General features: G+C 44.8%; 1 protein-coding gene across 3 annotated transcripts in view; it reads right to left on the bottom strand.

Moving 5' to 3' along the window:
• The window catches only part of LOC121545981 (agrin-like), a 405,148-nt gene that overhangs the window by 50,188 nt on the left and 342,583 nt on the right, over positions 1-12,377 (bottom strand). For all 3 annotated transcript variants that reach the window (XM_045209396.1, XM_045209397.1, XM_045209398.1), the window contains 2 exons: positions 4,802-5,209; positions 1,067-1,192 (listed from right to left, as the gene is read on the bottom strand). In XM_045209396.1, coding sequence (XP_045065331.1) covers positions 1,067-1,192; positions 4,802-5,209 — 534 coding nt within the window. The remainder of the gene's footprint in view (positions 1-1,066; positions 1,193-4,801; positions 5,210-12,377) is intronic.

Here is a 12,377-nt window from a genome sequence, read left to right as displayed (position 1 = left end):
CTTTACAATGTACCCTTTCCATGCATACTAAATGTTTGCACTTTTGGTGACTTGACCTACATTGCATACTCTATGAATATAACCATGGCTTAGCTTTCAAATGGTATGTCACATTCTATTTTCTGACAACAAAAAAGTTTGTTAAATGGGAAATCATGCACATGATACATATTCTGTAACTGACAAGTTATTACACTTTTCAGATGTTTCAATGATGTGGCAACAAAGTCATAGTAAAATAGAATCACTCCCACTGATGCTTATCTGGGCTAGACAAAAAAACCAAATCTTGTGACTACGTGGATGCATAAAAATGTTTGGGCGTACTGTGGGGATTCGGACGGTTAAAGGAACACAAACATGATCAAAATGCCCATTTGCGCACCACCACAATTTGTCCACACCTTCTGATTACCGTTTATCGGGCAATCTAAAGTTAACTACGCCTTTTTTCGCTAAGCATTAGCAAATAGTGGTTAGCTCCTCTCCTCAGAGAGATCACTGACACCGTCAATACAGGAGGAAAATACAGTGAGACGCTCCGCTGATAGATATTACACCTTGCCGGTCGCCATGGACTTGTCATTTCCATCCTAATGAGTGTGATATCAGCCTTTCTTGGGAGTAGAACTAGGTCTGGCATATTGATTAAGGAGCGATACACTCTATAAATCGGTAACACTTTGGCAGAATGAGCTATCGATCGACAAAGTGTGGGTGTGACATCGTTAGCGCCTCGCCACCGCTGACACAAACGGATGTTTGTGATGCATTTCGTCATTGCGTGATGTGGCGTGCTGCAAATGTACTGTACAGAGAATGTATTGTAGTGCTAATAGCGTGATTTCACGTTTCCATTTCATGGATGGCAGCGACTGTTAATGTTGGTGTTTGTGTGACGAGAAAGAAGCAACACAGCTCTAGATTTTATATGAGCACATTGTTTCATATCCAAAAGTCCTCCTCAATTTCAAGTGTGCCTCCTAAATGGGTTGAAGAGGGGTGAGGTGGTATAGGAGGGGAACAGGAGAAAGGGGGAAGAAGAGGGGGGTCGTAGGGTACTTACAGGGGCAGTTGGCTCCCTCAGGGCTGCTGGAGGCCGTCTTGCCATCGGGACAACAGCCAAATGGGGTGTTGTCACACGACGAGCGGTCCTCCGCCATGGGGATGGTGGTGGCTGCGGCTGTGGGGTCTAGGGGAAAGAGAGGAGGGTTCATAAAGATTCATAACACCTCATAACGCTTCATAACACTTGTAACACATCTAAAATCTGGCGGTGGTGGCCGCAGCCTAGGGAACAAGGGGTGAGAGAGGAAAAGGTTCATAATGCTTTATAGCACATTGTAATGCTTCATAATACTTCATAATACCTTCTTAACCCCAACCTCAGAGAGCTGCATCTGGAACTCATCTCCATAATGAGAGCCATACTGTAGTAGCTACATAATGGGCTACATACCGTTATAATGGCACTAAGTACTTTGTGATGAGGGCTGGTAAATAACCACGGAAACAGCTAATCTCTTCCACTGATTGGGCGACTGCTATCTGCAAATGTCCACTGATTGGCAGATGGCTATCTCCAAAGACTTTGTCCCAGAGAACATTGCCTTTGCTATAAATCTAGGAGTACCCTGACGTTATCTCCAATGGGGTAAAGTGGCTACTCTCACAGTACACCAGGGAATGGCCTGCACCCGTTTCTCTCTTACGGGGATAGGTCCCTCTGTGGAGCAGCTTAACAGTCACCCTATGATTAGAAATGATCATAGAGCAAACAACCGTGGCTTGCTGAATAAGTCGTAAAGACGTCAAATGGGGACGGTTGTCTCTTCAAGGACTCTCTCTCGTCACCCCGTGAACGAAACACCCGCCGCTAGGACAGGTGTCTGTGGAGAAACAGGGATTGGGAGGAAGGGAGGGATAGAGGAGGGAGGGGAGTGTTGGCGTCTACAGGGCATCTGTTGGCCCATGGATTTACGAACGACAGCGATTGAGTTGGGAGGATGGCGGGGTAGGGAGGTGTGCTATGACTCAGGGACTATGTATTGCTCCATTGAGAGGCAAACACACATCTACCCAACCACAACCAGAACCATCCCCCTGTTTACACACACACAGACCTAGACACGGAGGTGACCCAGGTCTCCTTGGCAGACAGGTCATGTGCGCTCCGGTCCGCTGGTGACAAGAGAATAAATCTGCGAGGGGGAAAAGCGACTGAGGAAGCACTGAGGCTCGTGTTCCATCAATTCAGGAGTGTCAAAGCAAGCTGTTGGGTGACTGGAAGGGTCACAGAGCTTTGGAATGGTAAAAAAAAAAGCTGATTGAAAAGGGTTAGTCTACAGGTCTCTGGAGTGTGGTGCTTGGTGGAGTGGTTTAGCTATAAGGCCACAATGCCGTGGAGGGATTTTACTGTGTAGAGCGAGAGTTGTGTTCCGTATCACTATGTTGCAATGACAAGGTAAGAGATATTCTTATCAAGCTATCAACTCAGCCTTGAAACAACCCCCCAACATAAGCCAATAATCTCATCACCTTTCGGTTTTCCATTTCTACAAAATCAGTTATGTGGGGAGAGAAACGCTTCAAATATGAAAATAGCTTCATATTTTCACAGAATGGAGGATTCTGTGACAACAGTCTTGCGTTTTGAATACATTCTTGTATTTCTCTGCTTAACATTTGGATTAACCTTAACTGAATGTAAAGGACACTTTGAAAACACACCTCTGTTGTGGTGACATAACATCAGATAATGACATGTATAACATCAAACAATGACATGTTTAAATGGTGTATGATGTAGCAATGACATATCAAACCATGAGTCAGTTCAGAGGCCCATATTCAACCTAGGGATGTGCACGGTTATTAGAATTTTCAAATATCCGAATGAATGTTAGTATTCAAATACTTGTCTGCGTATTCATTTTTGCGATAGAAAAAGTATAGCCTAATTTAAGCCTATTTTAACCTGATTTAACACTGAAAAGGCTTTAAATTAAATTAAAATATCCATGTGACATTGTTACATACAAGGATATACCATGACATTTCAAATGATTAATTTAATAAAACTTCTCAATGTAGTTTTTATGATGCTCCATAAAAAAGACTGGTAGCTTTTGTTGTTTATGTTGACCACAGTAGTGGTGCGTGGGTAATATCACCAGGGAATCCAAGCCAGAAAAAATAAATCCCTATTACAGCCTATGTGTTGTGATAATTGCATTGTTTGCTCTATAACCTGGTAGTTTATATGCATTGACATCGCGATATACTGTATAGGCCTAAGGCCGAGACAATAAGAATACATTTATTTCATTACAAAACTGGAGAAGTCCACAAAACATATTGCATGTAACAAACAGTTACATGACCTACAGCATGGTCAAGCAAGTTTCCGACATTATTCGGACTACTAAACTACTATTGATTTAGAACCATGGAGAGTTACCGCAAGTCGCAAAGAAAACAGGTGCTACCTCCGCTATTCCAGCACCATTTAAACTTCAACATTTCAACATCTAATCATCTACGCTTAGGCTAATACAGTGACAACTAAAAGATACCAAAAACGATTTGGTCCAATCAACGTAAGTTAAATATGATGTGGCTGTCCATGGTACTGATTTCTTTGTGTGTGCGTGCGTGCAAATAGAAAAAAAAACATGTTGACTCAGCCTACTGGTAGAGAAACGCAAATGTCATCCTCCTCTTTCATGTTGCCTAAACGGTCTATGACTCTGTCACACAGTACACACTTTTAGTCTTTGTTGTCCTAGGCTACCTGGCTAAAATGCTTGCTCGCTAGCCTAACTTCCTTTCATGGGCAACACTGCGGCAGGCCAGCTAGTTAACATTAGCATACTACATCTAGCTACATGTTGAACTTCCATTCTCTCAGGCCAGGGGCACAATGTATGAATTTATGGACCCTATATCATTATCGTTAACATTGTACTCAGCTGTTGGTGTTCAGAAGCTTCAACATTTGTCAGGACGAAAAGGAAAATACTTTTCTCAAAGGAGTGCGGCTGTGGAAGTTGTACTGAAGGCCATTTGGAAAATGTGGATCAGAATCGCAGTTATAATCATTGGCCAGTACGGAGAATTAAGTAAAACCACAAGTCCAAATCCCTATCTCTATCCATGGTCAATTTAGGAAAGGGCTGATTTTAGCTAGATAGCCACCAGAGGACAATGACACAACGAGATGAAACAATTCAAGTTTCTTTCTGTCAATGACGTTTGGCTTCTGATGTGATTGGTCTGAAGCTAAATCCAATCCAATTTTGGGTGCGCCAGGACCCTTTCACAGCTGAGCTCACTCAGTTTAGCTCAACGCTGATTGGCTATTTTACATATATTTTTTATCAAGGGAGGAGCTCGCTGGCTTCTCTGGCATTCAATGTTACGGGCGACAACAATGTCATACTCTTTTTGACCAGACAGCATCAGATAGATACGCTACACATACTGAGACTGAGGGGCGCTGTTTTGTTCGCTCGGATGCTTTCTCCGATGATATACATTCAGCCTCTTGCGAATTGAAGGAAATTTATGAAACACAGAGAGACGAAAGATACATTATTTTGTATGTTTTTTTCTTGGTAAATTGCCTTGCTTCCCTTGGCATCCATGAATACACACCACTGGTAGGCCAATCAAAGCGGCAAAGAGGCTCAATGTGTATAATGTCTATAATTCAACCCTCCCCTGACCCCCACTGACCTCTGACCCTTGACCCCCTGTAGAGCAGCATTATGGGTTATGAAGTGAAAGAGCTTTGATTTACCAACTGGCTCCTCTCCGCTCGCCTCCAGGACTCTGACGCCGCTACCCTCTTCCTCCTCCTCCACCTGGTCGTCTCCGCTGGGCTCGCCGCTCCCTGAGTCCTCGAAAGCTGCAGGGGAGGAGCCAGGGCTGGTGTGGCTGGGTAGGCGGGTGGTGGTGGAGTGAGGTGTGTGGTGGGGGGTGGTGACGGGGCGGTTGGTGGTGAGCGCTCTCTCAGTGTCCATGGGGGGCGGCAGGGCCTCCACGAATGAGGCTGGTGGCCCCTCGGTTTCATCGTCATCCCAGGGAGAGCGTGATGTGCCATGACGCGGCGACGTGAGCCTGACGTGGGAGGTGGAGGGGGTGGTGGCTTTTGAGCGGGGGGTGGGGGGGTAAGGGGTGGGTCGGCCGGCTGGCTCGGTGATGCTTTCTGCATGGGGAGGGAAGGGAGGAGGAGAGGAAGCAAGGAATGGATGAATGGGTAAGCAAAGATGAAAATCATATTTTGTTTTCTCCCTATAGCCCCCATTTCGATTGTACATCTTTACCTCATACTACTGCTGTACCCCTTATGGTTGTCTTGCGTGTTCTGGTCACGTCAAGCACCTGAGCACACAATTCTGACCGACACACAAGAGCAGAGACCAGACTCATTGCAATAATAATAAATAATATGCCATTTAGCAGACGCTTTTATCCAAAGCGACTTACAGTCATGCGTGCATACATTATTTTTTTGTGTATGGGTGGTCCCGGGGATCGAACCCACTACCCTGGCGTTACAAGCGCCGTTCTCTACCAGCTGAGCTACAGAGGACCACAATATGAAATATACATCTAAAATAGAATTGAAACCCTATGCACATAGGAACGGAAAACCTGGATGAAATCTTTGAACCCCTTATGACTCACGAAGCAAAACACGGCATGAAAATAAGAACATCTTACACTGAAGTATGCCAAAGGATGTTATACTGTAGAGTTCAACTGCACTGAAGTCTGTTTGTGTACAGAGAAGAAGAATGTGCCCTATATAGGGTTAAGCTGCACTGCAGTTGCACTGGTGTGTGTGTGTAGGTGTTGGGGTGTGTGTGTCTTTGTGAGGCATGTGTGTTTGTTCAGTGTGTCTGTGTGTATATGTGTCGGCATTGGTGTGTGTCTGTGGGTATGAATTATACATATTCATACGTTGCCCTCCTGTAGCGGAGCTTTAATCACAGACAGTCAGAGCCTCTGGTGATGAATGATAATATACATGGGGCAGGAAAAGCACGGTTTAACTCCAGCTTCAAAGACTCCAGACTCGGCTCACAGCCGCACAAGCATCCGTCAACTCCGCCGCGAAAGGCAGCCTTGTCAACACAGTCACACACGCCATCCAAAAAACACTCTCAGAAATCCTTTCCTTGCCGTCGCCAGAGAGGAGGACCCGCTTTTCTTTCAGCAGAGACCGCCATTACCCATGCAAGGCTTTGGTACAAAGACAAAAATGTATCAGATAAAACGGATAAAATAGGAGAAGCGAGTCAAGAGCTGTAGGGAATGGAGACACTTCATAAGTGTAGCTGCTAGGATGGCGGCGAGCCTGCCAGGCGTGACAAAATAACGACGCTCCTACTTTACCCCAGCCGTTGTGTGTGCAGGGCGAAATAAAAACCTCCTACGGTTTATTATTTCCGTCTCATTGGAATTCGGCTAACATTATGTGTAGGATTTAATTGCACAATAATAATCTCCTATTTGATCGGCAATTACGCCGTGAAGTGTGAAATGTGATACCTTGATGAAGAACTGGATGTTATCAGCCAGGCAGGCACCCCACTATCTCCCACCCTGCTAGGCTCCAGAGGAGGGGAGGCAGAGGAGCCAGCCTGCAGAGATACAATATGTCAGCTTAGCCCCAGAGTGCATCTAGCGATTGCTATCACCGTGAGCGAGGCGGTGGCATACTTTGCTTTTCCTCTTGACTACACCTGTCACTCAAGTGCCAAGCCTTGCGTCGGCGGAGCCAGGGGAGTGAGTGTCTGGGATCCGGCCGGGAGTCCTTCGGCGGCAAACGCTCGAAGAGGGGTGGGTGGGTAAAATAATAAAAAAACAGAGACAGAAAGAAGGGTAGGACAACTGGCAGCGCAGTCAGTTCAGTGGAAGCTTTCCTTAATCAGGTTTAACGCTCCATTTGCTTTTTTCCCGGTTATATCGACGGGCGGGCAGGGAGAGAAATCATTGTCATCTTCACTTGTCTGGGCTGTGTAGTTATCTTTGAAAGGCGGTTATTAAGATTGTTTGCAGTGTCTGCCATGCTCAGTGGGGAGGAGGAATCAGATATTGGAAAGACGAGAGGAAAAAGGGAAAGAGAAAATTGAAGAGAGGATGAAAAACGGGCGAGGGAGAAAAAGAGCACGAAAGAGAGACATGAAAAGAGGGACGGAGGAAAAAAGTGTTCAGGGAAAGTATGAGGATGGAGAGAGAGGGGAGAGAGAGAGGAATACATCTGAGAAAATGGGAGGATTGAGGGAGGGGCATTAAAGACAAGAGACTAACATTAAGGCAGAAAACTAATGATATCATATGCTAGTGTTCTCTGCCAATTTGCTTTAAACCTACATATGGGTGCCCCCCCCCCATCACTTTAGTGGCTTGTACCTCTCACACTTTCACTGGTTTTCCCATGGATTGCTTCATCTAGCTCTGAGAAAGGCGACATAGCCAGAAGTAGAAATGCTGTGTCGTGTAGAGAAGAGTCAGAGTGCTTGTCCCTTAGCATGGGCGGAGAGATGTGTCAGATCACAAGTTCACAGCCATTTGATGTAGTTTCTGCAGAACTTGCTTCAGTGTGAAGCTATTAGCACTGATGTACAATAAGGTGTGAGAGTTACATCAGATCAAATAGGCTTGTCCTTGGAGCTACTTCGGTATGAGTTTGGATCGGATCAATATTTATTAACATTAGCCATTAGCGACTATGCTTTCTGTAGGAATGGCAAAGGCCCTCAGTAGTGGTTCTGCGCTAGCTGTTAGCATTGAAGTTATTTCTGTAATTTTTATTAAGAGCTGCATCAGATCAGCGGGAGGCGAGGAGCGGCGGCGGGGGGAGGATGTTGGAACGCTAATTTGCACCCAGTCACACGTGAAATGAGCTCGATCTAACCCCCAACCTGGGGGAGGATGAGGAGCCCGCTACCTACGGCGCGACCGCATCTGGGGGAAGAAATTAAAAGAACTGCTGTGACAAGTCGGAGGCCTGTTGTGTTCGTCTGGCTTCCCCTTGGGCTCAAAGAAAGCGAGCGAGAGAGAGAGAGCAGTCCCTGCTACAACTCTTTGTCCCTCCGAATGAAGCTCCACACTAAGTAAGGTCTTACATACTACCCATGTCTCCATCGTCAGGCAACAGAGAATGAGTCTGGAGTGAATTTCACTGGTAACCGACGGTGTCAGATCGCTAATCACCAGATCAAAGTGCTGTCGGGCTCTCATAGAGCAAATTAATCTTACTCCTGCGCAGGGGCGCAACTTTGGTTTTAGAAGTGGGGGGGACATAATTATTATAATATTTTTTTTATCCAGTCGGCTAAACACTCCAACAGAAGGGGATGGAAGGTACCCACTAGAGGTCTTCCGGGTCCCATAGACCCAAAATTCTGAGATCCGACCCGGGACCCGAGCGGGTCTGGCTCCAAAATTCTGACTTTTCTCTCGGATCTGGGTTGGGTCTGATATAATTGCCATGGGTCTCAGGTATGTGCAATTAAAATGGATTTACCAACTGGACCCGATTGGACACGTCCCTCTGTTAATTTAATGTGTGCGGTGATGAGAACTGTGTGAAAGCTTGTTATCTGTGTCAGCCAATTGCAACTCAATGAAACATATAGCTTACAGTGCCTTGCAAAAGTATTCATCCCCCATGGTGTTTTTCCTATTTTGTTGCATTACAACCTGTAATTTAAATGGATTTTTATTTGGATTTCATGTAAAGGACATACACAAAATAGTGCAAATTGGTGAAGTAAAATGAAAAAAATAAATAACGGAAAAGTGGTGCATGCATATGTATTCCCCCACTTTGCTATGAAGCCCCTAAATAAGATCTGTTACAACCAGTTACCTTCAGAAGTCACATAATTAGTGAAATAAAGTCCACCTGTGTGTAATCTAAGTGTCACATGATCTCAGTATATATACACCTGTTCTGAAAGGCCCCAGAGTCTGCAACACCACTAAGCAAGGGGCACCACCAAACATCCCACGGAGCACCATTAAATTCATTATTAAAAAATGGAAAGAATATGGCACCACAACAAACCTGCCAAGAGAGGGCCACCCACCAAAACTCACGGACCAGTCAAGGAGGGCATTAATCAGAGAGGCAACAAAGAGACCAAAGATAACCCTGAAGGAGCTGCAAAGCTCCACAGTGGAGATTGGAATATCTGTCAATAGGACCACTTTAAGCTGTACACTCCACAGAGCTGGGCTTTACGGAAGAGTGGCCAGAAAAAAGCCATTGCTTAAAGAAAGAAATAAGCAAACACTTTTGGTGTTTGCCAAACGCCATGTGGGAGACTCCCCAAACATATGGAAGATGAGACTAAAATTGAGCTTTTTGGCCATCAAGGAAAACGCTATGTCTGGCGCAAACCCAACACCTCTCATCACCCTGAGAACACCATCCCCACAGTGAAGCATGGTGGTGGCAGCATCATGCTGTGGGGATGTTTTTCATCGGCAGGGACTGGGAAACTGGTCAGAATTGAAGGAATGATAGATGGTGCTCTAAAAAAGTATTGACTTTGGGGGGGTTGAATAGTTATGCACGCTGAAGTTTTCTGTTTTTTTGTCTTATTTCTTATTTGTTTCACAATAAAAAAATATTTTGCATCTTCAAAGTGGTAGGCATGTTGTGTAAATAAATGATACAAAACCCCAAAGAATCAATTTTAATTCCAGGTTGTATGGCAACAAAATAGGAAAAATGCCAAGGGGGGTGAATACTTTCGCAAGCCACTGTATGTCCAGCTGAAACTGTCTCCAGCCGCTCACCTCACGTGAGCCTGCTGCTGAGGAGAGAGAGTGAGTGAAAGGAGTCTTGGCTACTGTTGATTGCGAAGATATAGGCCTTGTTCACTGAAGTAAAAGGAAAGATAGAGGAGAAAGAGTATAGTGAAAAGAAGCCGACAAGGGGAATGTCCTCGGGGACAAGTTTTAATATTGTAGTGGACAAAGATGAGAAGAAGAACATTGGCGTGGCCAACTCGCTATCTAGGTTTGATGCAATTTTCTAACTTAAAAAATACATATATTTATTATCATTTGTTTTATCATTATTATTGTATATCATTATTATTTTAGGCCTATTTAAAAATCTAAAGCAGTTAATTAAAATATGCAAAAAGTGTTTTGTTTCTTTTTGTCTAGACATTTTCGTTGGCTAAATTAAGTTTTAACTGTCTTTTTAATTTTGTGCTCCGTATTTATTTTAAGATACTGTAGGTTGAAAATAGGCCTGTTGTAAAATAAATATAATTAGCCTATTGCTGTCTTTTGTGGGGTAGGCCTGTAGGCAGTCGCCTTTGTTTAATCGTTGCAATTCAGGCCTATCTGTTCAAAGCTTTTGTAAAGATTTAAACCAGTTCTTTAAATATGCAACAATTGTTTTGTTTCATTGTTGAGCCATTTTCATTGGGCAAATTAAGTACCAATTGTAATGTTGTGTTTGCCTAATATAGGGCTAATTGCACTCAAACCATACTCAGGGGCGCATGCAATAAAATGCAAATTAATTACTTAAAAATCATAGAATGTGATTTTCTGGATGTTTGTTTTAGATTCCGTCTCTCACAGTTGAAGTGTACCTATGATAAAAATTACAGACCTCTACGTGCTTTGTAAGTAGGAAAACCTGCAAAATCGTCAGTGTATCAAATACTTGTTCTCCCCACTGTGTGTATATATATATACACTGCTCAAAAAAATAAAGGAAACACTTAAACAACACAATGTAACTCCAAGTCAATCACACTTCTGTGAAATCAAACTGTCCACTTAGGAAGCAACACTGATTGACAATAAATGTCACATGCTGTTGTGCAAATGGATAGACAACAGGTGGAAATTATAGGCAATTAGCAAGACACCCCCAATAAAGAAGTGGTTCTGCAGGTGGTGACCACAGACCACTTCTCAGTTCCTATGCTTCCTGGCTGATGTTTTGGTCACTTTTGAATGCTGGCGGTGCTTTCACTCTAGTGGTAGCATGAGACGGAGTCTACAACCCACACAAGTGGCTCAGGTAGTGCAGCTCATCCAGGATGGCACATCAATGCCAGCTGTGGCAAGAAGGTTTGCTGTGTCTGTCAGCGTAGTGTCCAGAGAATGGAGGCGCTACCAGGAGACAGGCCAGTACATCAGGAGACGTGGAGGAGGCCGTAGGAGGGCAACAACCCAGCAGCAGGACCGCTACCTCCGCCTTTGTGCAAGGAGGAGCAGGAGGAGCACTGCCAGAGCCCTGCAAAATGACCTCCAGCAGGCCACAAATGTGCATGTGTCTGCTCAAACGGTCAGAAACAGACTCCATGAGGGTGGTATGAGGGCCTGACGTCCACAGGTGGGGGTTGTGCTTACAGCCCAACACCGTGCAGGACGTTTGGCATTTGCCAGAGAACACCAAGATTGGCAAATTCGCCACTGGCGCCCTGTGCTCTTCACAGATGAAAGCAGGTTCACACTGAGCACGTGACAGACGTGACAGAGTCTGGAGACGCCGTGGAGAACGTTCTGCTGCCTGCAACATCCTCCAGCATGACCGGTTTGGCGGTGGGTCAGTCATGGTGTGGGTGTCATTTCTTTGGGGGGCCGCACAGCCCTCCATGTGCTCGCCAGAGGTAGCCTGACTGCCATTAGGTACCGCGATGAGATCCTCAGACCCCTTGTGAGACCATATGCTGGTGCGGTTGGCCCTGGGTTCCTCCTAATGCAAGACAATGCTAGACCTCATGTGGCTGGAGTGTGTCAGCAGTTCCTGCAAGAGGAAGGCATTGATGCTATGGACTGGCCCGCCCGTTCCCCAGACCTGAATCCAATTGAGCACATCTGGGACATCATGTCTCGCTCCATCCACCAACGCCACGTTGCACCACAGACTGTCCAGGAGTTGGCGGATGCTTTAGTCCAGGTCTGGGAGGAGATCCCTCAGGAGACCATCCGCCATCTCATCAGGAGCATGCCCAGGCGTTGTAGGGAGGTCATACAGGCACGTGGAGGCCACACAGACTACTGAGCCTCATTTTGACTTGTTTTAAGGACATTACATCAAAGTTGGATCAGCCTGTAGTGTAGTTTTCCTCTTTAATTTTGAGGGTGACTCCAAATCCAGACCTCCATGGGTTGATACATTTGATTTCCATTGATAATTTTTGTGTGATTTTGTTGTCAGCACATTCAACTATGTAAAGAAAAAAGTATTTAATAAGATTATTTCATTCATTTAGATCTAGGATGTGTTGTTTAAGTGTTCCCTTTATTTTTTTGAGCAGTGTATATATATATATATATATATATTAATATATATTAATATCATACAGTGGACACCTAAGCCTATA

This window comes from Coregonus clupeaformis, chromosome 30, assembly GCF_020615455.1.
Source record: "Coregonus clupeaformis isolate EN_2021a chromosome 30, ASM2061545v1, whole genome shotgun sequence".
Lineage (NCBI taxonomy): Eukaryota > Metazoa > Chordata > Actinopteri > Salmoniformes > Salmonidae > Coregonus > Coregonus clupeaformis.
Note: the sequence above shows the minus strand (reverse complement) of the source record. Positions and strands in the feature narration are given on the sequence as shown.